The following is a 26,211-nucleotide window of genomic DNA, read 5'->3' on the forward strand; positions in this document are numbered from 1 at the left end:
AGTTACGAAAAGTGGCAGAGCTGGTTCAAAATGCAAAAATGAGGAGAGGTTTTTAATAAGCTTGATTTCTGGTACTTTCCTCACCTCTTCTAGCTCAGGGGCAGTGCACTGTGGTCCTGGTCTGTAAAGATTGAGGATTTCCCTCTTGTAACATGGAAATCACACAGCAGGCAGTGTGTGCAATACTGTCCTTGTTTTTTTGTAGGTGGCCATCAGTGTAAAGATTGCATTAACAAATTTCTTCTTATTCTGAGGTAAAGGGGTTTGTGAACTACGACTTATTTAGACACACAGCAAACCATACAGCCAAACAATATGACATCTTGTTGCCTGCTGCATCTGTGCTGGTATCAGTGCAAAACCACACAGATGCCAACAGAACCAGAACTTGATTCCCTATGTATAAAACCAGCTCTTTGTGCAGGCACAGTGAAAGTCTTTTATGTGTCTCAAATTTAACTGTCTCATCTAAACTGGGTTACATAAACCAGGGGGCTTATCCAAAATTTTTGGAGATTTTATTTCTTTAAATGAAAATACTCATATTAAAGCTTAGTGAACCAAATATTGAACAGGCAGAAGGAAGCCTAACAAGAAAAAGAAAAACAAACTTCCTATAATTGAGTCATGCTGGAAGCTTATTTCCCCTTATGTCTAGAAGTCTGAAAATTTAAATTGGTGCAGATGAAATCCTGCTGGAAGGAAAGCACTCCACTAGAACAGGGGGTTTGTGAAGAAATGAAGGACTGCATTCTGTCCCTGTGAAATACTGTGATTTTACAGCAGGGATCTGTCTTTTATTCAAGTAGAAATTCTAGGGAAGGGGGAAAAATAATTTTGTTTTTAAAACAAGAGGAGACAATTTGCAATGAGCCAACTGGTTCTCTTCCTGTCTTTGCTAGCAACTAACTGTTAATTTTGATCAAAAAACTGTTTCTCATGACATGTGTTTCTGGATCAGTGAAAAAGGACACAACACAGGGCTGTCAAGCAGGCTGTGTTTCTGCAATGGATAATGAGTTTACTGATAGGAAATGCCCGATTACGATATTTGTTCACTCACTGATCATTGATCCCTGAATTGTTTCTGATGAAGATGTGTTTTTCCATCAAAATGGCATTTCAGATGTGCTTTTCAGAAATATATATTTGCTTGTTTTTTATGAGGTGTTTTTTCACTAATCAAGGCAATCTGTACACTTCCTTGGATCTATGAGGCATTATTGCAGTTTAGAGTTCGCTTTGATCCTCTTGCTCAGCTTGGCTGGAGGGAGCTGACAAAATAAGGAATGGGAATGATGGTCTAGCCCTTAAAATGAGAACTTTAATAATGAAAATAACAAAGGTGGAGACCACAGGTTACAGAGACTGGGACCAAAGACCCATGGGCAGGGCAAACACAGCCAGGTGCAGGGGCAAAGGTGCAATCATGAACGTGAACTTGCAACATGACCTTATTTGAACAGAGTCCTGAACCAACTGAGAACAAGAAGCGGAAGCTTGACCAAATACAGGGTAGTTCTGTTAGCACACCAGCTCCCAAGAACCCACAGTTCCCACTGTGACCTGGCCAGGTGCCCCCTCAGTATATGGTTTGCCAAGGTCTGAGGTCAGAGCCCTCTGCAGATGCATCTGAGGTGGAAATATCAGCTGGATGAGATCCCACAGGGCACAGTTTGGAAATCACTGGACTAAGGCAGCACAAAAGAAATAAAAGCTGGCTGTCATTTCTTGGTTAGAGTTCTATGAATGCTGGAAGGAGAAAGAGGATACTGCTGGGTAGTCTGATACGATAACTCCTTTCTTTCTGCCTTTAAAAGGAACATGATTAGGATTAAAATTTGAGAAGTTATTCTAGGTGGGATGATAAGAAAATGGTGCTATAAATTGTGGAATGTCCATGTCAGCTCTGGAACCAGATGAGAGAAGGGTGGCAGTTTCATCATGTTTCCTGTTGTGTTCTGGAAGAGCACTTCTGAAATTGCTTGCCCCTCCCTAAAAACCTTCTAACTTTCTCATTTAAACCACAAACCATGGACTTTGCATAACTAATTTGCATTTGTGCTTTTGTGATTTTCAGACCTTTCAATGCAGTGTAATTTTCTACACAATTACTGACTGTAGTTCTGTGAGGTCTAAACTCATTGAGATGACATAACTATGACACAGCAGTTTGTGAAGACAGGAAAAAATTGCTTTTAACACACTGGCCTTTGTTAAGCCTGGCAGTTTCAATATTAATTAGCCAGTACTATGAAATAGCAAATAATATTTTGTCAAGTAATAAAATTCTCAAGGTTGCACAATAGTTTTCCACTGAAATTGATCACTTTAGTGAATTAACAGCATTATTGATTTAAAATGGACTCACCAGCAATTGCATCTTCATTGTTTGTTTTTCCAACTGGATTCCAATTTCTAGACATATTTATGATACATCTGTATTCCCCATATTACTCTGGGAAGAATTTATTTGCTATTTGTGCCCATATGGTATAGCTTTTTGTCCTTGAATGGATGGCTAAAGTTTCTAAATATTAAGCTTAACAATTGTTTGTACATGACAGCACAACTGATTGTTTTTAGGAAAACAAAGCAGTTTATGTGGATCATTGAGATATTAAAGAGGTTGAAAAGACATTAGAAGATGTACATTAGTGTTGTTTACTCATTCATTGACTACTCCATTTTTTTACACATTAAGAGTATTTAATATTCTTCATACATATATCACTTTACATGAAATTCTGTATGGGATTTAATTAATTAAAGTTCTTTCCACAAGACTGAGAAGTTTAACAACAAGCTAGTTCATAAAAATCAGAACATAAAAATGCCTCAAAAGAGTTCAGGTTAGCAATCACACTGAATGTAGTTGATAAGACAATTAAAAAGGATGGAAAATCTATTTAGTTCTTAAAATTTTCTTCCTGTAAAAACTGAAAGTCAAGTGTTTAACACAATTTATAAAAAAACCAGCAGGAACTTAAAAATGAGCAAATGAACACCAATGTGTAACTACTGTAGATTCCAACTGAATTTTGGGGGACCATTTCCCTAATTTAATTATCTTACAGCTGGCATTTTTTAGAGATGAGAAAATCTGAGATCTAGGTTAAAGTTACACATATTTCTAAATAATTACAAAGATATTTGTTTAACTAAGAATTGTAGGAAGGACAAGGAATGTTGTGCATTAAGCTCATGTTAATATCTCTGTGAGTTATCCTGGAATCCACTATCACTTCATATGTAGCTTGATAGAAGGTGCAAAGAATATTTTTCAGCTTTCTTTTTTTTTTTTTTTTTCTGTCTTTGTAGCAGGACAGAACAAAATAATCTTATCCTTAAGTAAAAAAGGTATGATTCTTTTCCTTGAGTCAGTTGACCTGGGCACTGGGTAGAAGAGTCGAGGTGCTGCCTTTGTCCTGCTCATCCTCCCCTCTGACAGACACTGAGAGGAGCAGGCATGTTCCTTTCAAATACCAGGAGTCTTGGACACCCTGACAGACTGGGAATGGTTATGTTTGGTACATCTAAATGGTGAAATGGAGAAGAGACTTAATTTGGCTCTTGCAGTTTGAAAAACAGACTGTTCCAACTACTGCTAATTTTTCAAGATGTATAAATAGGAATGCACACCATTTCCAAAGAAGAAGAGCCTTTTCTGTCCTTAAAGTTGTTCACATGCTTTCAACACTGACAACTGGGATTTTCTATGAGATGAAAGGAGATCTGTGATTGGTAACTACACTTCAAAAAACTTACACACTGAACATTTATGTTTGACTACAGAAGAGGAATCCAGAAACCCCAGTGAATTATTCAAGTATTTCAATCACACACAGAAAGAGCTGGGTTGTACAGAAGGGGGAAAATGCCAGCATGTTGGAAGGAGTCACTTGAGCTATGTACAGGGACCCAATCACTGACCATAGAGACTGAAACGAAGCTCCCACTTCTTTCTAGGGTTTACATTTGGTAGCTAGCTTTCTTTTCATAAGAACTAGGGATGTGTTCCTCCACGGGGCTATCTAGAGCTGTGTAGGTGAGCACTGAGCATCTCCTTTGCTTTGATGAGTGCTGTTTCAGCGGGTGTTTCTATGTGAGGAGGGACTCCTTTCCCTTCCCAAGAGGGGCTGTCTGCAGAGATGACTGATCTGGAGGTGGGGATGACAACGTAGAAGTTGGTTTCATCTACCTGATATGTCTGTGGGGAATGGCAGCCACCACTGGTCTGCTCCCCAATGATGAGAGCTCTGCTCAGTCTCTTCATTATGTGTACAAACTCTTCAGCAGCCCCAGCTGTCACAGCACTGGTAAGGATTACCAGCCCCTTCTGAGAGCCGTACCTCTCCCCTGTAAGGTAGGAAAAAACCCATCAGAAATGGATCCATTTTCAGAGGTTTATTTGTATAGTAGAGCAAAGAGAAGCCAAGATAGAGGATTTGCTCCCTACCTGCTATTAACAACCCAAGCAGTTGGAAATTTACTTTGTGCCTATGATAGTATTAAAGTACTTTCAACACTAGCCCGGACTATATGCTGTGAAAAAAGGCTGTCACCCTGTGTGGTGCTCTTGTGCCATCAGCTTCTGGCTATGAGCTCCATGAGGAGAGAAGCCAGCTCATGATTACCACTCTTTGCTCTTCTGTAGCTTTGACTTTTACAGGAGCTCCAGATCTCATCAGAGTAGCAGAATAGACACGTGAGAAAAATGACATTTTTCACCATTGCAACAGGAGTAGTCAAAACTCATCCAGAAGCATCTTCAGTTTCACCCTCATCCCTGCTCTAGGAACATGACTGTCATAGAGCTTGGCCTGCAACTGTGCAGGCATTATTTTATGAAATTACAATCACAGTGGTTTCCCACAGTTTTTTTATAGTTTGTAAATGGATGCTATACATGACCTTTGTCCCAAACCCTTCAACAAATACCCCTTTATTATTAGGGTCTGAGCCAAGTATCTCATTTTCTTACATAAAACAGCTGACAGGAATAGGAAGGGCTTTGAAACTTATTTCAATATATCTGAACATGCTAGATACTTTTTGATAGTTTAGTTTTTTTGAAAAGGTGACCAGTGGGTAACAACTAGGACTTGATAGCTTGAAAAGTAAACTGCTCTAAAAATGTCAATTTATGAGTAAGTAATAATATGACATATAATTCTCATACTAAATTCTAAGAGAGGGGCCCAATAGCATGGTAATTAATTTTCACACCATCTTTTGTCTTCTCATTTCACCATAAACATAATAACCATTAAAATACTCTTTTCACGCTAGATCTATATAATACAGGACCAGATCCAGGTCCTTTGAAGTTAATATGAGTCTGCCAGTTCTCTTTGATGGGAACTGGACTGTGTCCATAGAAATCATATCCCTAAGCACAACCCACCTCTGACTGCCTGGGAAAATAGATGGACAAAATTTAACCATTTCAGCAAGATCCAGGCTAACAACTGCACACACCATTAACTTTTTTGCTGCAGTCTTAGCTTAAGAGGGGGAAATGATTAACCCCCATGTTTAAGGATTCTTAGCACTCTAACTGCAGCCTGTGAGCACCGAAGAGCTCTGTTTCTGCATGTTGCAGCATCCTTTCAGCTTCCACAAACTGGGCAGGGTATGTGTGGGGTGTGTGTGACTCATTGCCAAATGCTTCAAACTCACCCAGATGTACAAAATTTAGTGTTTTTCTTTGTCTTGTCTGGACAAACTGGGGTATTAGGGTGTTTTCATCTACTGATGTAGAGGATGACACAGGTAGGTAGTAGGGAGTAATTCATAAAACTGCATGGGAGTGTTGGAAGAGACCTTACTAGAGGTCCAGGCAGCACGGGATTAATTTTTAATTTTGGCAACTTTTAAAAGCAACAAGTTACAGCTGCTGTACACAGTATTTGGCTGAACTTCTGGGGACCAATTTACAGACCTCTCTGCCTAACAGCCCATTTCAAGGAGTGATAAACTGTTTATTTGTAGTTGGCATTGAGTGACATGGCTGAAATGCACATTTTTTGTTTCTACATTCTTTACACAGCTTGAGCTGATCACGGCAGGTGCTTCCACTAACTAAGTTACAGGATTTAATGCCTCACTTTAAAATGGCAAGGAGAGACATCTGAAATGAAAAGCTAAGCTGAAAAGAAATTGTCATTTACCTTTGAGCTGAGGGTGGGTCCATATTTCCTTTACTGAGTCACTGGGTCTGTCATAAACTTTGTCCAAGAGAACTGGGTGTCCTTCATCAAAGAAATACGAGCATAGGATTGCTATAGGTGTAGTGGAGCCTCCAATATTATACCTTTGCAAAAATTAAAAATATTAAGGAAACAAGTGAAAATTTGTGTCAGGCAGTAAATCTCCCTTCCAAGTATTGTTCCTTATTATCAGTCCTGAAAAGGCTTATGGTTACATTTTGATATATTTATAGTCATTCTCCCCATCAGCATTTGCATGTCTATCAGATAAGCAAAATCCTGTCTAAGAGTGTCAGACCATCATTTCTCACAACTAACTTCCAAAGAAAACACAAAACTTAAAAGTCTATTTTTTTTCTTGATGTTACCTAGAAAAAATCAGAAAGTAAGCAAAGACTTTGGATCTGCAGAGAAACATCAGATTCTTGTTATTCTCCTCTGAGTAACCCATTCTGTTCCTGACATAGGCAGCAAGGAGTGAAAACCTAAGCCCTAATACATAAAAGTAGATTCCAATTAAAGCAACATATGCTTGTAGAACTGTTGTGTTCTTATTTTTGCTACACAAAATGAGAAAACTTAGTGGTTTTATTGAGGTAATTTTTTGTGCCTAATGATTGAAAACTTTGGTTGCAGTTTAATTGCATAGCAGTCTTTGAAGGTTAATTTTACTGAAGAGCCTGTCATTGGAGAACCCCTGCTATGAATACATGCAATTAACTACCAAAATATTTTTGCCTGTCACTTTTCACTAATACTAGAGCAGATACAGCTCTAGAAATGCTTTTACTTTACTTACTGAAGTGTGGATTCAGTGCTTTCCTGTAGATGATTTTAGGAGAACCCAGAACAGGTATTCCAGCAAAAACCTGCTGAAAAATGACTTTATTCAGTTCAATCTATGGCTAAGACTTTTCACCTCCAGAAAAGGATCCGACAGTCTAGGAGGCTTCTGTTCTGAAGAGTGAAGTCTTTATTCTTCAGCATTTGGGAGCTGTATGACTGACAGTGTGACTGGCTGGAAGTTAAAGAGCCATCTCCAGCGTGTCCCTGGTGGTGCCGTGCTGCCGGGGGTGCTGCTGCTGCTGGTGCTCAGCCCAGCAGAGCCAGCCAAACCCAGCCCAGCAGAGCCCAGCTCACACAGGTGCCACCAGTGCTGGAGGTGGTGGCAGGCAGGGCAGTGCTGGAATGCTCTTCTTGCAGACAGTGAAACTGCAACAACTTCAGTCAGTAATAATGACTGAGCAGGTGCCAGAGTTTTAACTCAACTCTTGGATGCTAGTGCTCCTTCTTACAGATGTCTTATGTGACCTTAGGGAGGCCTTTTATTTTATCAGTGTCCCCTATCAATGCTGTGAGGGTTAAAAAGATGAAGTTCATGAGTGGCACAGCTGTTCTGTGAAAGGGGACTATCAAGGTGAGAGACATTAGGAATTATGGTTAACCCCATGCAAAATTGAAATTTTCCAAATATGAAATTCATGAGTGACCCAGCTGTTTCAGGGAGGAAAACTTGTAAAATGAGAAACATTACTCATTATAGTTAATCCCACGTAGAATTTAAATCATCTTAAAATGATAAGATTGGCTAACAGAGAATTTCGAAAGGTTTGTTTGGGGTTCTCTTTTGTATACCTTCAGAGACTGAGTCTTTTATGTGCACTCAAAGGACTGAAAATACACTTAATAGAAAAAGAATAAACCAAAACCAATCAACACATGAAAAGAGCTATAATAATGCCATTTGGTACCTGAGATGTGATTTCATATTTGCTGTTTCAGTGCCCTTAGCCCTGAAATTTTTAGTTTGGGAGAAAACTGGGGCGAGAAAGAGGAAAGTCCCAATGCTATCTCAAGTCTAGTGCAAGATGGTGGAGCTTTTGCTGAAATCAAATTCAGTCATGGTATGTTATGTTGGTAGCTGCCTTGCTTCTTCTGTGCTCACACAGTGAGATCTCTATCTCTGCTCTCATCACTGTGCTCAACTTTTCCGCCCTATGCTGAAAATCCCACAAGAGTATTAAGAAGATTACCAAATATTAAGAACCTTGTGATGAAAATAGATGCAAGTGGTTCTAACATTAAAACCAAGTTCTTACAAAGTCCCTCTTTGGTTTATATTTGTAATGTTCTGGGCTCCCACACATTAGCTCTGGACCACAACAAGGGAATTACTTCCCTAAATATTGTGGAGGAAATGTAAGTTTTTATATTAATGTACATATTTATATTGATCTGCTTTGATAGCTGGTGATAAATGGATGACATCTTATGGCTCATAAGATTTGGAGCACCGTTGACACACTGGAGTGTCCAGAAGAATTCTAAGCAGAGCAGGTGTACGATGCTGCAGCTTGGTGCAGCAGGGCCCAGGAGGGCTACAGGACCTCTGAATTCCTCTGTGCACAGGGCCTGTTCTGGACAGACCTGATTACCCAGAATTATTTAGCACTGCATAGATGGCAAATTAAATTAAATTAAATTAAAGGCCACAGCCTTAAACATGGTCTGTCTTTTTGATTGTTGAATCACTTGGCCACTACATGAAGTAAAAGATTTATTTACATATATATGTGGCACATGGAGAGTTAGATTAGAGAAATAAAATGCATGTAAGGTCCAGATTTGCATTCTGCAAACTATTACCTAAATTTGCCTATTTAGTTCTAAACATCTCAAGTGATAATACAATTTATCTTGAGATATACTTCCAGACTGTTATTATTTTCCTTGGCTGTTTTCCTTTTCTCATTCAATCCTAGCAATGTAAGCCTGTAAACAGGACAGCAAGCCATGTAAAGCTAATTCACTGTTACAAATAAAATGCTGCTTTGAAAGAGCTTTGGTTATTTGCCATTCAAAGGTTTACCTCATGTCTATGATTAATGCATCTGTGTGAACAATCTTCTTCCAAACATGCTCTATCATTAGGTCAGACACCTGGGTTAGAAGTTCACTGTCTCCAAACATATCAAATCTCAGATAGCCGATGTTGTTTTCAAATATATTTGTGTGGAATGAAAATTTAATCAAATCTTCAAATACTTCTGGTGGAGGGATCTGAAAGAGTACAGAAAAACAAAAAAAATCATTTGCTGGCACTATCTTGACACAAAATTATGTGGGTTGTGTTTAATCCAGGTGGGATATGTGTGAGGAATGTGACCAAGTTTGAAAAACATACTAAATTTTACAATATTTTTGCACACTAAACATAGGTTAGCATTGCCTAATGAATTTTTGCGCAGTATAAGGTTTATCAATAACACACCCAGAATCCGGATCAGCCTCCTATATCCCAGAGCTCATTTTATTTTTCAAAAATACAACAATTTCCTTGAAGCAAAGAGGCTTCAAGAACAATCCCAGCCTGCAGCACAGATCCCAGGCCTGCCACCCAAGCCCATATGTTGCCTTTAGGAGTTGTTTCTAAACGCGCACCTGGGACTTTCATAATCTCTTGACTGGCCTCATGGCACAAACAGCTGCTGGCTGCAGGTGCGAGTGCCCCAGCCCCTCTGAATGACCCAGTCCCTGTGAGAGAGAGGAGCCTGATGTGTTGGGCATGTGCTAGGATACTCATGAAGCAGATATGTTAAATCTCTTATGTGGTGGCCATGTGCCTGGAGCCTCACGTGTTAGGTTGCGATTTATTTAATTTTGCTTAGCTTATGTTATTAAAGAGCAGACATTTTTTAGTAGCAATGTGTAGCCAAATAATAAAGTTCTCCTAGTAACCCCTGTATGCATTGAGACATAGCCAGCTCCTGTTGCTAAACTTCTATTTTGTATGCAGTATCTGAAAATGGAATAGTCTCCTTCAGCTTGAGATAAGAATTTAGAATACATATGACTTATATGACCTTCATCAATTTGGTCTTTTGTCCTCAGGGTTGCTGTGAAAATGGTGTTATACCTTCTTTTTAATCAGTTGCCCTCTGCCATAGCTCATCCCCAGACAATCCATGCTTTTACAGTCAAAAGAACAAGGAGTCAGCCGTGAGCCATGTGCCAGAGGTGCTCTCCCAGTCTACAACCTGCCACAGAACTGGGCAGGCACTTGGGCTCTCTGCAACTGCAGAGATGTCAAGTGATCTCCTGACCTCTATATAGTGCTCTGGCTGGAGCTGTGCTCCTGACAAAAGCAGGTCTGCCACAGCAGAAAGAGTTTTTTTCCAAGGTGTGTGAATGTGTTTGACACAGATTGAGGTTACTTAGGGGAAGATTACCTTCCATATGACACTTTATCATTCAGTCCCTGATGTATGCCAAAATTATCAAATTTTCAATCATTAATTTAAAAGCCCTGTTGGCCAGTAGCTGCTGACCTGATGATAAGAGCAAACTCTTTTCTGTACTCTTCTTTTCACTATACCTTGTGAAAATAACCATTGTATCTGGACTGTAAACACATCAGTCCAGCACTGCTGAGTTTGTCATTTCCAATCCACTTCTCAGTGGCAGCAGTTATACCTGATCTGCTCACTGTACTTTGATTAACTAATCACAGTTTTGAAAGATACACCCAGCATGCACTGATTGTTCTGAAAGAACTTATGTCTAGTTCAGAGATACTGGTCCCCCTCAGGAGGAAAATAAAAACATCACTCATTAGTAACATCTACAAATAAAACCGATCTGTTAATCTCAGCCACTTGCTAATGATATTTTAACTAAACACAGAAATGTCTTATCTCTGTCTCCAGTGATAACTGCTAAATGCATACACATAAACATGTAAAGAGTAATAACTGTCTGATAATTTTTTTCTTGACTTGTTCTTTTACTGTGATGCATCACATTTTTGTTCCATGAGGACTTCAGTTTTGATAACATTTGAAAATTCATTATAAATTTCAAGGTGGGAAGGTTGCTCACTCCAGGTCTTATGGGGTGAAATAAATGTGCAAGGATTTAAATGAAAGCTCTTCATGGCTGCAAGAAAAAGTATGAAAATGTATCTATTAATAAAGTTCTAAGACTGGAAATCAGATGAAAAGCTCTCAAAATGTAATTTTGAGGTGCCAGGGAAAGTGTCTGAACCTTTCAGCAAAAGAGATGAGGAGCCAGTGACTGGTCTTAGAGAGTTACTGCCCTGCAAAACTGCAAGTTCATGACACTGGCACGTGAGCCACATGCCAGTAAGAAGGTAAATGGTACCTAAGGAGGTAAATCAAGCTTCAGGAAGGAACCACACACTCTCCTTTGGAAGGCAGGGCTCTGTTTGCGGGCCAAGGACAAGCTGGGACAGGATGCAGCTGAAAGTAAGATCTGCTGCACAGTCAGACAGTGTTTACATACAAAAGACTTGTTGTTAAATATAAACCCTCAGGTGCACTCTATAAGCAATGTGGCTACACTAAGGAACCTCCAAGCTAACTCCACTTTAAGCCAAGGAAAAATGTTTCTTCATTAACTATATAAGGGTCTGCATTCCTATTCTGCAGACCCCTTTCACAGGTGAGTGGTGTAAGTAAAACACATGATGTCACACAAAATAGGACATTACAATGCTGTCCTAGGACTTGTGCATGGAGTTTGATCCCTGATTCTGACACAAACCCCAGCCATGGGCAAGCCACTTTTCTAAATGTGCCTCTCCCATCTTTTCTCTCTTTTCATATCTCCCTTGTTTTTTCTATTGAGATGGAACCTGTTTTTCCATAGCTATTTTTGTGCTGACCGTTGTAAGATAACTCTGACTTCCATTAAGGATGCTAGTGCTGTCAACTGCTGGCTGTTAAAATATTATCAGCAAAGACCCTTGCAATACCATTGCAAACCCTGAGATTAGTTTAAGAACCATGAGATCAGGAGGGCTGAGTGGCAGGGCTGCACTTTTCTCAGAACATTTGGGTTCCTTGTGTACCCTCACAGGCTGGAATGGAACTGTTCATTAGGCCCCCAGCTCAAGGTCTGAGCAGGCTCAGCTCTAGCCCTGACAGCTCCTTCTCACTTGCTCTTAACAACACACATTTTACTGGGTGATTTCCAGGCAATCCACCCTAGTACGTCACCAGCCTTACTATTAGAAAGATGTTTTCAAGATCTGGTGTAAACAGTCTAAGTTCACTACTTTGTACTGTTTAAGTGCATTGCTTCTTGGCCTATTTACTATGGACAAGGGAAGAGATTATTCTTTTCATATTTGAAACAGTCTCTTACGTATCTGAAGACTGTTTTCATGTCTCCTCTCAGTTTTCTTCTCTCTGGAATAAACAACTCAAATATTTTAAACTTTTTGAAGGCTACTTTTATTCATTAGTCTCTTTACTCCTGTCCCTCTTTTCTGCTGTCTCCATACTTGAGCCACATCCTTCCAGAAAACCATTGCCCAAAACTTTACATATGATACTCTAGATGAATTTTCTTTAGAGCTAAATGTAGCAGAAGATTTCATGTCTTCCTGATTATATTCTTCCTTATCCATTCCAGTTTGATGATGATGAGTATTTACTGCAACGGCTTGACCCTATTGACTTGTGCTCAGGTTATGAACTCTGAAAAACCTATTTACATTTTTACAGGACTCCCCTAAACAAGCTACTTTTTTCCCAGAATTGTGCAGTGAACAACTATCACCCCAAAAACAAGCAAGCAAAGATTGCAAAAGGTGAAGAGCTAAACATGAGCTAATGAGAGTTAAACATGAGACATTTTTCTCTTGCATAAACTTGCATAGGACCACTGTCTTTACTGTGGTTATGTTGCTATAAATCAACATCATATGGGCCTACAACAATTGTTTTTCCACTTGTTAGCAACAGATGTAGGAATTTGATTATTTATCTTGACACTTGGAGGCTGACCATTTTGATTTCACTCATTAATGAAGGGATATGAACAAGCATACTTCTTTCTGGTGAAACATCTCTAACTATTGCCTCCTTCAGCAAGTACAATACTCTCCTATATATAGATATTAATCACCTGGAAATAGTAGGACTTGAAATGCAAGAAAAAAATCTCTCTTTACAAAGGATTAGTTTTTGCCTTTTATTCTGATACTAGTCTTTGTCTGATATTCTGATCACTTTCAGCTGCTTATCTAAACTGTCATTACAAAAATTCTCATAGGTGAAAAGACTGCACTAAAAGTATTTGGTCATTAAGAAGGGGCCAAAATAATTACTCAGGGAGACTCCTCATCAATCTAATTGGACATAACACCTATGCCAAAATCAGGCAGCAGTTCTTCCATGGAGAGAGAGAATAAGAAGCAAGGATTATTAAACTGCAGGTCAGCAAGTTTGCAGAGCTCTGCCTTATAAGCAAAATGTTATTTTCTGGATCACAAAAAATATAGACAAAATTTGCCTGAAGGAAGTCTGACTCTGCAAAGTGGCATTTATGCAGCTGACTGCTCTGACTAGCAGTGACCTTGCTGCTGCTTAGAGGAGACATATTCACTCCTCTGTACTATGCTTCAGCAGCTATTCTAGTGCAGCAGATGCACAGGTCTGCATGCATTTCACTTGTCTGTCTCCTATGTCCCATCCCATCCTTCCTGTAGTTATTCATCATCACTGTGTTAATTGTGTTGGATCTGCTTCACCATCAAGGTCATTAACAGTAAAATTCTGCTGTCAAGGGAGAGGATGGCTTGGAAGATAGGTAGCACAAGAGAAAAACCAGCTCTTAGGTTTTTAAGGAATAATGTCATATCGATTAAGAAAGCCACTATGTCCATATATCGGGCTGCTGAATTTAATTTTTTTTAAATTTGCAAACACAGCTAAGGCTATCATATATGCTTCACTGTACGCTAAAGGTATTTGCTCTCTGGGGTACTGAAATGTTCCACAGAAAGCATCCCTCTTATGGCTGCAAAAACAAAACAGGAGATGAAGGCACTCTTGCTGCCCAGGGCTCTGTGGAATGGGTGAATTTTCTTTTACCTCCATCTCAAGGAAAATCCTTTAATGACTTCAGTGTCTTCTTTAACATCTAATGATCTCTTGTCTGACTCCCAGTTTCCTCCAGCAGTATGAGGGAATGCTTCTGCCTCTGGAAACCATTTTAGTCTCACAAGAGATGTGATTCTCTGCTCTTTATACATTATTTCACCTTGGAGAAATCACACATTTGTCCTAATTTTCATCCACACTGATGTGATTTCCTTCTTATAGATGTGTCCCTGACCTCTCCCAATCATTTTGCTTGACAAAGATGGTAAAACAGAGCCATTGAATAACATAATGGCATTTCTTCACTAGCTCTATCAGGATCAGAATTTTATGTCATGTGACAAATAAGATACTTGTCCCCTATGTCATGTTCTTGACGTTTAAGGTCTGAATAAAGTAAGATCTGAACAAGTAAAAATCACCAAGAGTATTCATTAACAACCTTCAGTGAACACAGTGGCTAATTTACAAGATTTTTCCATTTTATAGAATGGGGAGAAATTATGATGTGTCGCTACTGGTATGTCGATAATAATTGAGCATGGAACTCTTCTTTGACTCTAGTCAAAAGCATTTAAATATCTTTAGAGTGAAGTTTTCTTCACACAACCAAATTAGGAGGGAGAGTGCTGGAATAGAAAACGCCTTTAATTAATTATTTCCATTTAATCTTAGAGGCAAGAATGGGGCCAGCATCTCTTGGTTAACAAACTTGAAAAAAAAAATCCATCCCTGGCAATGCTTAGATTTTGTCCTTTACCTTAGTATTTGTGATAATACCATAAAGGTCATGGCCACTTTAATCATGCATGCCAAAAATTTCAGAGTGTGGAAGTCCATGGATTTCCTCCCCCAGGAAGCATTTAATAGTTACCTGACACTTGGTCTACTCTGGTTCATTGCAAAGGCAAATGCGTTCTCTTCAAAAGTAATTTTATGAGTCCCTGGAGAAAATACGTCTCTGATAGCCCTGCTAGTGCAGTAGCCAGAAAGCAGCTAACTCCATCCAAGAAAGGGATCAGGTTATCCTAACCCTCTATTTAATTTGAAGATGGAATTTTAACAAGTGCTCCTGGGAGCTCCCTCCAGCACAACAATGAACAAGAAAGATTGCCAAGGCAGACCAGTGTATAAACACTCGGGCTCAGAACAAAGCACAGACTGTTATGCAAACCACACAGCAAGGGCAAAAGTAGATTATTAAAAATCAATTTCTCCCTGGGGTCACCTAACTTCCACCCAGATACTTCTTCCAAAATATTTCTAGGTCACTAGGAAACTCTCTGATGCTGAGCGTGAGATACAATTAGAACAACTTTCCACTGCCACTACCAAAGGAGTTGCTGATTATTCTGGTGTAATAGATGTCAGCTGCTAAAATTTTATATAGAGAGGTCCACCAAAGAGCACATGACTGCATGTTTAGTGAGTTGTATGCATTTACTCTAGTCCAACTAAACTTCCCTCAAATTACAACCTGGGTTTGAAACCAGAGGGTTTCTGAATTAATTACAGCTGAAAAAGCTGCATAATTGAAAGAGGAGGGATCACAGAAACAATGAGATATCTTACCTCTAACTCAGACACACTACATTTTTGCTTGTGGCATATGGCAACTGAGATTCACAGCCTGAAGGTTGTTTCCAAAATCTGTGCATCCAGAACTACCATCAAATTCCACAAGCTACTCCCCTAAGTGTCAGAGACAGCTCAGCCCACAAAACCTACTCAGGCATTGGCTTCTCCTCTGGGTACAGGTAAATCTGGGTAGATTTATGGTTTGGGCTAGAAAAAAGATAAGGTATCTGACTTAATGCTCCCATTCCAGCTGCCATCTCTATAGCTGAATATGAGAGAGCTGTACCTGTTTTGGCATGAATCCTGGGATACTGTCCTTGGCATGTTCAGGGATGTAGAGTAATTTCAGGTGTTCATCATCAGAAAGAGCTTGTAAGATGGCAGTCACCTTCCCAGCAAGTTCTTCCTCTGTATTGATCCTTTTATAATTGTCTTTGTTGATGTTCTTTGTGAGGTTGGATGCTATAACAGTCCCAATGTCCACAAAGGCATAATTACCTGCCACAAGCTTGCCCACAGTTTGCAGTATCTGTGGCACCTGGGCACGCAGGTTGGCAATGTGCTGAGCTACAGCCATGGCTTCACTGGCCTGGATGGTGATGTGTGGCTCCACCCCAGACACACTCCATACTTTTCCAGTGACTGGGCTGAGCACCACTTGGCTGGGGATGGAGGCATATAGGGAACTGTTCCCAACACGATAAATGCCCACCGAGAGGGATCCGCCGACTGTGGGCTCACCGACAACTGTGGCCCGGTGTAGGTCCTTCATAGAGCGAGTGAAAGCTTCAGCTGCTGAGCCACTCATGTGGCTTGTTAGGATGTAGATGTCCTTGAGGGAGCCGTATCTCTTGCCAGTGAGCTGGGGGAGAGTCCACACCTCTGTGCTGCGGGAGGTACTACGATCAAAGACAGTGTAGAGGTGTTTCCGAGGCTCGGGATCAAAGAAGTAGGAACAAAGTATTGGGATGGCAGTGGAGTAGCCACCTGTGTTGTACCTCATGTCAATGATCATGGCATCCGTGTCCACCAGCTTGTTCCATACCATCTGCAACAGCTGTGGCCCAATGGCCTTCACCGTTTCTGCCTCAGCCATCATATCAAAGCGAAGGTAACCCAGGTTCCCTGGCAATACCTCAATTTTGAAGAGTGCCTCAATGATGTAGCTCAGCTCTTCAGGGCTGGGAATCACATTGGGAAGCTGCTCTTCTGGTGTTGGTTCCACATGGCTGTGGAAGACGTGAAGCCGGTGGTCTCCAGAGGCCTCCTGCAAGTCACTGGTGAGCTGGGAAGCCAAAGTTTCGGGATCTATAGCTGATCTATAACCTCCTTGGGCCCGTTTGGCACTGAGCATAGCGCTGGCCTTAGCAGCCACCTCTGGGATGGCATAGTGAGCCTCTAGGAGCTGCCCGGTACCCTCCAGAAGTACTCCCATGTTCTTGTGGAAGGCTAGGACTTCTTCAGCCTTCTCCAGTGCATCCTCAGCCAACACTATGGCATCAGGAACAACTCCTCCACCCATCCAGCTCTCCCCGTGGTTGTCAATGAAGGTGATAACAGGAACTGTGATAGTCAGGCCACGGGTTATTCCTGGCCCGGGCTGCAGCAGAGGGAAGGTACGGGTGTGTGAGAGGCTTCCTGCTGTGATCTCCCCGACCAGTGTGGCACGGCCCAGGGACTGCATGAGGTAAGCAAACTCCTCAGCAGCTGTAGCAGTATGGTGGCTGGTGAGCAGGTAGATGCCACGCTTGGCCCCATAGGACTGGCCCAGCAGTTCTGCCTGGCTGTTGTGCTCCTGGGTACGGTTGGTGCGTCTGTCATAAGTTGTGAAGAGATGGACAGGACCAGCAGCAGGATCCTGAAAATAGGAGAGTAGCACAGGCACAGCAGAGGAGGAAGGGCCTCCAAGGTTGTAACGTAGGTCCATGATCAAGTTCTCTGTATTTTGAAGGGGTTCCCACACTTTGTGTACAATGTAAGGCCCCAGCTTTGCAAGCACAGAGGCGTCTGCAAATTCATCGAAGCGCATGTAGCCAATATTGCCTGGCAGCACTGACACCTTGAAGACGGTATCCACCAAGGCGTGCAACAGCTGCTCATTGTCAGGTAAGTCAGCTGCCATTCCAACTGGCTTCTCAGCTGGGGGATCAGCAGCTTCACCTGGCATCATGACTCGGACTGTCAGGCGGGGGTCGTCAGACAAGGCCTGCAACTCAGTGTTGAGTTTGGTGGCCAAGTCCTCGGATGACTGCACAGAAGAGAAGTCAGAGGTGGCCAGGCTCCGCAGTAGCACAGGCACTCTCTCCACCAAGCTGTAATAGTCCTTTAATATGTTTTTGAGGTGGCTAATGGTGCCAGGCACTGCTCTGCGCACTGCCAGGATATCCAAGGATTTCTGCAAGGCTTGCTCTGCCTCAGTAGCCACACACGGCATCACCCCACTCACTTCCCAGCTCTGTCCACCCCCGCTCAAGGGGCTCACAGATCGTGACACAGGAACCATCATATAGAAATTGGAAGGACCAATACGCAGCTTCTGGATGTCCAGCGAGCCCCCGGCTGTCTTCTCTCCGACAGTGATAGCTCTGTTCATGTGCTTGAGGATGTAAGCCACATCTTCAGCCACTCCTGTGGTGTGATGGCTGATCAGGACAATGACATTCTTGTCTTTGCTGTACCTCTCTCCCAACACCTTTGGCAGTGTCCATATCTCTGTGGTGGTGTTGGAGGGACGATTGTATACCGTCTCAATATGCAGTCTCTTGTCTTCTTCATGTAAGTACGAGATGATGAAGGGGAGGCCAGAAATCTGTCCCCCAGTGCTGTGACGAAGATCTATCACCAGGGCAGATGTGTCTATCAGTGTCTTCCAGACCTTGTCCACCAGAAAAGCTCCAACTTTCTGCACAACTTCCTCTCCTATGATATAATCAATCCTCAGGTAGCCAACATTGCCTTCCAGCTTGTCATACATGATCACATGCTCAATAAGACTCAGGAGTTGCTCACGGGTAGGGGAACTCTCAGCTTCTTGTTTGGGAACTGCATGTGGTAATGGCTCGTAGGAAATCACCAGTCTCGGGTCATTCAGAGCACCCTGCACTCCAGCTGTCAGGACGCTGGCCAGCATCTTTGGATCTGAGATGTCCAGGATCTCTCCGCTCTTGATTGCTTGTTCAATGGCCTCTTGCATTCCCACTAGGTTTTCAGGATAGCAGTAATTGTCCAGAAGGACTTTAGCCATGTCCAGCACTAGAGTTGGCTGAAAGATTTCCTCAGCAGGTATGCTGCATATGATCAGTGCTGAAAACAGCAAGAAATGTGTCCTGGTCATTTTGTCTTTGTATGGAATAGAAAAGAAGTCAGAAGCTCTTATCGATCAGGATGAACATAGCTCTCCAATGACTCTGAATCACATTGAAATCCCTGTGTTGAATCCAGGTGCACTGAACAGATCTCTTATCTGCATTAAACCTTTAATCTCATTAAAATGTAGTGCATCATCCAACGTGCACCAATAGATGAAGTTCAGCTCCTTACTACTTCACAGGCCTCTTATGAAACAGTAATGAACTTCAATCATCAAGGAAGATCTTTCTAGCAGTAAATTGTTTCCAAAAGGTAGTGTATTGCCTGTTGCAAACTGGTCCTGGCTTATCCTGAAAGTGAGTAGCTTAAATGCAATACTGATTTTTACTACAGTTAGAACAGCAATGATCCTGCCTTTTACCATTATTTATGAAGAGCTTATACCAGGAGATTCTTCAGTGACTAAATTGTATCAATATTTAATATTCTTTCAACAGTTGCTTACAATACATTGTCTTTGGTTTTTTAGTCTGAGCTGCAAAGGACAGTTCATACATTCTATAACTAAGGATTCCAAACAAGGAACTCCAGACATTTAGCACAGCTCATAAAATCCAAGGTAATGACAGCCTTTTAATTTCTGTGCTGAGAATTGCCAGCATTTTAAACAGGACTTTGAAACACATTTGCCTCAACATAATACAGCTAAATCTGAGATGACTTTAATCTTCACAATTTGCACTCAATTAGGATTTACTTGTAATACCGTTGGGTAACATATGGTCATGTCTGATGACAGCTCCCAGCCAATAGACTTCAGGCTCAACATACCAAAATAGAATGTGGGGGGTTGTTTTCTTCTGCTCACAATGTATTTGAGACCCTATTGTATTAAGAGTTTGAAAGAGGATCAGAATATGCAGGATGCAGACTGTACCACTCTGAGCTCCAGTATGACATGACGAAGATATACAAGAAGAGATTCCTGGCTTCAAGTCTGAAATGAATTGCCACCCCAGCCACTCTGTTTGCTGGAGGTAGCCACAAGAATAGACTCTGAAATCTAGGAAGAGCATGTTTCTGTACTCCTGTCAAAATGTTGCTACATATGAATGCATGCGGAGGGAAGAGTCCAAAGATAGTCTGAGCCTGTTGGGATGCACTCTGTTGGTGTATGTGTGAGTGTCCTGAATGAAGCTTGCCACTCACAGCTTTCAACTTACTGTGCAAAGGGTGTTACAGGTGTTAGATACAAGGTGCTAACGGTCACCTCATCTTACTCAGAATGTAACAGACATAGATGAATTGTCATGAAGATAATAGTCAGACAGGAGAAAAGAACAGAACAGCAATGGAGTATTTTTAATCAGTGTGGCACATATCAGCTGTGCCTTCCATACCTAAATGAGGTCTATCTATCACTGCTAAACTCTTTACATGACAATTTTTTCCATAGCATTTAAGGAAGTATTTCCAGTTATGAACAATATTCTTCTCCAGAGAGGCCTTATATAGAGGTTAAAAATCACAAAATGGCACTTTCCTGCCTGTGATTGCTACATAATAGTAAGAAAAAATACTTTTCTCTATTTTCCTGACATTTGTTTTGCCTTTTATCACAGTCTATAAAGATTTTAATATCAGAAGTGCTAGAAACAGTAGCTGAGCTTCTTATGAAGCAAAAATACTAATAAATATATACAGTATTGTGATTAGATAAGGCAAAACCCCACAGCTCAATTTATCTCTCAAGCTAAGCACATTCATTCTCATGTACTTTATTGCTGCCACGTAAAAAACGTGCCCAAAACCAGCTTCATAATGTAAATATAAAATTAAGGATTTTTTCCAACATGCACAATTTAAAATGCTAGGACAATGGAAAAAACTATTTTTCCTCACTGGATCTGTTCAGTCATCTATTTTTATTGAAATTCAATATGAATATTCAGTATGCATTTCTGAATTCAATGTGACATGCAACCTTCACTGCTACCTTGGTAATTCTTTACAGATGGTGTTAGAAGGTAAGAATCCTTTCTGTGTGGTGTGAATTCCTTACGATTTGGAGAATGACTATTTGCTTACTCATTTTGAGGCACATATAGCTTAAATTTTTATCAAGTATGTTGTTTAATGCAAGTCTGTTCATTGAACTCTGAATAACCAGATCCAAAATGTAACTCTACCATCTATTCTAATTTATAATATAATTCAAGCCAAAGTCTTATTTTGAATTTACTTTTGAGCAGAACTAAATAGCTAAGGCCTAGTTTTAGCTTTTATAACTCATAAAACTTTATGATCCTTTAAAATCTGTCCACAAGTATTTCATTTTCTGACTTCCTGTGGGTATGAATTTCCCACATACTCTGAAAAGAGGTATTTTTTATCTGTCCCAGACTAGTCTGCTTGCAGAGTCTGCATAACTCAGATCATATGCTAAAAATCTTCCATAGGGACAAGATTAAGTGTTTTGCTGTATAGTGTTTGCATTCTATATTCTGCTCCAGTATTCCCCATTTCTCATGCACAGCTGGTCCCACCATTCCCTCACCACACTCATGCAGATATTTGGACACTGACAAGCCGCAGTAGCAGGAGGCTCATCTGAAGGTGGCAGCAAGAACACCCTTTTCACTGGCAGAGATGCCAACAGGATAAAGGTGAAAGTTGGAATAAACTACTTTTGGTTTTAGTAAAGCCTTTAATACAGCTATTTTTTCAAATTATATGTATGAATAAGAATTAATTTAAAGGTGAGAGCTGGCTTCCAAATACTGAGAGGCAGAATTTATTAGCTCAAGCGCAGGACTATGCTAATGAAATATTTAATGCTTCCAGGACTTCAATAAGTATTTCTAGACAAACCTTCACTGCCTTTTATAGATGTACAAGTCTGGGTCAGTACTACTTCATAGCTGTCTGTGACAGGCATGACTGGATCGCATAGGTATGGTCTAAGACTGTCTATTCTGTTCTGTTCTTGTACTGTTTGGTACAAAGGAAAACTTGTTCCTGAGTAGGCTTTCTAGGCCCCTGAGAAATAAAAAGAATTAATAATAACACCCTTAGATTCCTTTCTAATTCCCATGCTAAAAGAAGTAATGTTAGATTTTTGTCCCAAGGTTTTTCAGTTTTTACGCCATACAAGCCTGTATAGATTAAAATTGAAGTTGGAAGTTTTCTTTCACATTATTTAAATATTAAAATATTTCCATTTTATGAAAATGAAACTAGCATTCTGAGTTGCTTAATGATTACATTCATAATAAGAAAAACTTAAATCCAAAATGTGTTAGATTTTGATTTTTTGTAAATATTCCCTTCCCTTCCCTTCCCTTCCCTTCCCTTCCCTTCCCTTCCCTTCCCTTCCCTTCCCTTCCCTTCCCTTCCCTTCCCTTCCCTTCCCTTCCCCCCTATTTTTACAGTGATCAAGAAAAAGAAAAAAAAAGAGAATGAGAAGATGATTTATATTTTTAATGTAGGATTGAATAAGGGTAGAAAAAGTGTATTCCCATTTTGAAATCTCTCTAATTTCAGCCAGGAGCAGGTGGAGAGTCACCACAGTTTATGGAGCACAGCTGTGATAAACTCACATTGAATAGCTCCACTGAACAGATGAACTACTATATTCTAGATAAGTAGAAGATTCAGGAGGTCATCAAGAAAATGCATTACAAATATGCAACCTGACCTAGTTCAGAAACTTACTTTTAAAAATGCAGTCCCTGAAAAATTGGTACATTATGTGCTTGCATTATATTTTCTGTATTCTCTGTGTCCTACATTTTGGGTAGATTTACATGTTCAGTACACCAAGCAGAGTTAGCCAATCATAAATACTGAATATTAAATACTCTATCAAGCCCTCCTATCCTGGGGTTATATTTGAAGCAGTGAGAGGTTCAGACACCCACAGCAGGCTTTTTTGGTGGCTGTCAACAATGGCTGTCTCCGAACCGATCCCATTCCCGCAGATGGGTCTGCCCCCAAACTGATCCCATTCCTACAGAGAGTTCTGCCCCCAAACTGACCCCATTCCTGCAGATGGGTCTGCCCCCAAACCAATCCGATTCCCGCAGAGGGTTCTGCCCCCAAACCCATCCCATTCCTGCAGAGGGTTCTGCCCCCAAACCCATCCCATTCCCGCAGAGGGTCTGCCCCAAACCCATCCCATTCCCGCAGAGGGTTCTTCCCCCAAACCGATCCCATTCCCGCAGAGGGTTCTGCCCCCAAACCGATCCCATTCCCGCAGAAGTTTCTGCTGAGAGCCTGAGGCCCCTGATGGCTCCTCCTGGCACTGCTGCCCCCCATGCTGATGTCTGGCCCCTTGAGCTGTGCAGCTGTGACATCAGCCTTGTGTTTATGGTAAATGAATAAGTTTTCATTCTAACTGTGCATCTGCTGAACACTGCACAAGCCCCAACCTGCTCCTCAGTAACAGCAAGCTGCTGGTCAACATTCACAATCCAGTCATGAGGGAGGGCTTTCTCAGTGTCCAGTGGGGCCCAGCTTGAAGCAGGGGCAAGATGCTTACCTGTTCTTCCCAGCCTGTGGACTCTCTAGAACCATCATGACCACTTGGCTGACTTCTTGCATCCCAAAGCATTTGAAACCTGAGTGATCTCAAACAATTATTTAAAATTAAATGTGCAAAACTACATAAATCAAGCTGCTAAATGTAAAGCCAAACATCAATTTGACATGCACTTCAGCCATGCTGAAAGTAGCAGCAGCTGTAGTCACTACTGGGCTCTCATTTCATCTTGACCCTGTTCATTACCCTATGGAAAGATTCAGGTTTTATTTTCCTACCATGCCAACCAAAATGTTAAGCCAGTGGGTGTATGATCGTTAAAGCTGGCTGGAAGCACAATTGATTTTTTTCACTGAATATAAAAGCAACTTCTAGTCAAGTTTTGTGATGGGATCTGTAAGTCTTCTCTGGAATTCTGTGAGCGTAGCTAGGAGCTGAGGTTTTGAGACAAAAATGGTTTGGGGTAGTTTTTTTCCCATCCAAAGAAGGGAAATAAAGATCGATGTTTGTCTTCAGAATGTAACAACCCCCCCCCACCCTCCCCCCCCGTCCTCCCTCGATTCTTGAGAATTTCTCTCTGTGAAGGTTTTTCCCGTTCCCCATTTTTTTCATTTAATTATGGACAAAGTCCTGTATTCAGTGAAGTTAAAATATAACTAGGACCTTGTGTTTAGATGACTGGAGGGCACTTAGCTACAATTACATTGACACAAGGGTGAATAAGTCTTCTAATGTGATCAAACCAAGTGCATGTTTGGTTGCTTCTGTCACTTAAGTTTTGCAAAATGTCAGGAGGTTAGGAGAGAGGAACAAAATAGGGAGACAATACAGAGGGCTGTGGCAGGAGGAAGACATAATGATGACTGCAAGATGACAGAAGCCAGTGGCAAAAATGATTACTGCTGTGGGAAGTTTAAGAGGTTAATGGCATGCAGCTAGGGATGTATGGAGTTTGCATGGACCCAGATCTCAGATCTGATCCAATTGCAGACCAGTTCTAAAGAAAAAGACTATAAATCAGTTCAAGAATTCTAGTGAATCGTGCTTTGTGCTCATGGTTTGTGATCTAACCAGCAGTTCTTGATGGAATTACAACTGCCCTGCTCACACTCACCTGCTATTTGCTCTGTATTAGGTTAACAATAGTAAATAAACTGTGTATTGGATTTCAAGCTGACCTGTTCATGCCAAATGAATTCGTCTTGCCCACAGGCTGTCCTAATTCAAAACACATGTATCGATTTAAATCCTGTTGCTTCCATATATTAGGGTACTTTTTAGATTTTTGCCTCATCAATATTCTTCACCTTTTTGAATGGATGCAAACTCTGTTAAGGATTTGGTTCAAAAGGGATCTCAGGTAGATGTGTGTAAGGTGGTTAACGAGTAGAAGTGAGGTGCACTATGGTGATGTTGTACAGCACTTACCCCTGTCACCTGCAACCAGTTTAAGACAGTTTGTCCTTTTACAGGCACAACCTCCATTAGCATCAAAGGAAGTCTACTTTAATTGCAGGAAAGATGGTGTCCTTGTTTAGTGAAAATAAAACTGAAGTCAGAAGAATGATAGTATGATAGTATATTTCTCATACAGCGATGTAATAGGACATAGATAGATAGAAGTTTTCCATTTTTCCCAGACTTCTAAGGGGTGAAAGAATTTTGTATGCAAAATAGAGTTTCTCCTAAGAAGAAATTTTTACAAAATCAGAACCTCATGCCAGACTCTGAACAACAAATTTAGGCCTCTAAATAAGCAGCCTAAGCTGAGCTTTTCAAAAGTGCTGAGCTCTGCCAACCCCCACTGCTCTTAGGATACAGCTTCTAAGGCTGGACATCATTTGACTGCATGTTCTTGCAAAGAAATACTAAGAATATGCAGTAGGTCAAAGTGGCTCCTTATCTTTGTGCGGCGATAAGGGCAGCTGCTCCTCCTAGGAAACAGTGTCTTGGAAGCGGAAGGCTGCACTTCTTATCATTCAAGTGTGTGCCATAAAGGGGTAAAAATAGGGACATTGAGGATAAGAAAGCTGAGACTAAGGCACCTGCTACCCACAGAAGGAAACTTGGGAATGAAATAAGTGAGAGTCTCTTCTGTTTTGAATACTGCAAATCTTCACTTACAGGAACAAATAATTTGTCTGTAAAAGCCTCTGAGATTACTGATATGAGGAAAGGCTTCCTGGATTTAGATTCCTGACTTTATCATGCAGACAACATTCCATTTACTGAGTTTTACCGAACTTGAAAATGTCAGAGTTGACCGAGAGAATTAGATTTCGAGAGCTGTTAAACATTTGCGGGACATTCTAAACCCTCACTGAAAATCCTCTATTTTGTGACCTAAATACAGTTGATTAAATAGAAAGTTTGAAATAAGGCATTGACATTGTATCACTGTCACCAGATAATGCATAGTTCATTCAATCTCACAATATTTTAATCCAGTATTCACTTTGCCATGATATATAATGCAGGCTATTTACAAAGATTGCCATTCTTTAAATGCCAATTTTCCCTTAAAACAAGCAGCAACAACAACAACCAGCCCCATACCCTGCTCCAAACCTTGTTTGTAATGGTCTTCATTTGCATCACTATTGTACAGATTTACACAGGACAGAAAAAGGGGATGTTCCTATTTTTAGAGATTCTGCCTTGTATA

The 26,211-nt window shown here is 40.8% G+C and overlaps 1 protein-coding gene across 1 annotated transcript; it reads right to left on the reverse strand.

Annotated features, from left to right (window-relative positions):
* Positions 1 to 4,030: 4,030 nt before the first annotated feature.
* Positions 4,031 to 19,031, reverse strand: RBP3 (retinol binding protein 3). Its single transcript, XM_066555101.1, has 4 exons — positions 15,984 to 19,031; positions 9,082 to 9,272; positions 6,174 to 6,316; positions 4,031 to 4,359 (listed from the first exon to the last, which is right to left on the reverse strand). Exons 1-4 carry the CDS (start codon positions 19,029 to 19,031, stop codon positions 4,031 to 4,033), a joined length of 3,711 nt encoding a protein of 1,236 aa, XP_066411198.1.
* Positions 19,032 to 26,211: the final 7,180 nt, after the last annotated feature.

The sequence above is a fragment of the Molothrus aeneus genome, chromosome 8 (assembly GCF_037042795.1).
Source record: "Molothrus aeneus isolate 106 chromosome 8, BPBGC_Maene_1.0, whole genome shotgun sequence".
NCBI lineage: Eukaryota > Metazoa > Chordata > Aves > Passeriformes > Icteridae > Molothrus > Molothrus aeneus.

Coding starts and splice junctions, on each gene's coding strand:
- RBP3 (XM_066555101.1), bottom strand. CDS start 19,031: ATGACCAGGACACATTTCTTGCTGTTTTCAGCACTGATCATATGCAGC. Junction 9,273..15,983: donor CAGGATTCATGCCAAAACAG/GTACAGCTCTCT, acceptor GTACTCTTTCAG/ATCCCTCCACCAGAAGTATT. Junction 6,317..9,081: donor GCATTAATCATAGACATGAG/GTAAACCTTTGA, acceptor ATTTTTGCAAAG/GTATAATATTGGAGGCTCCA.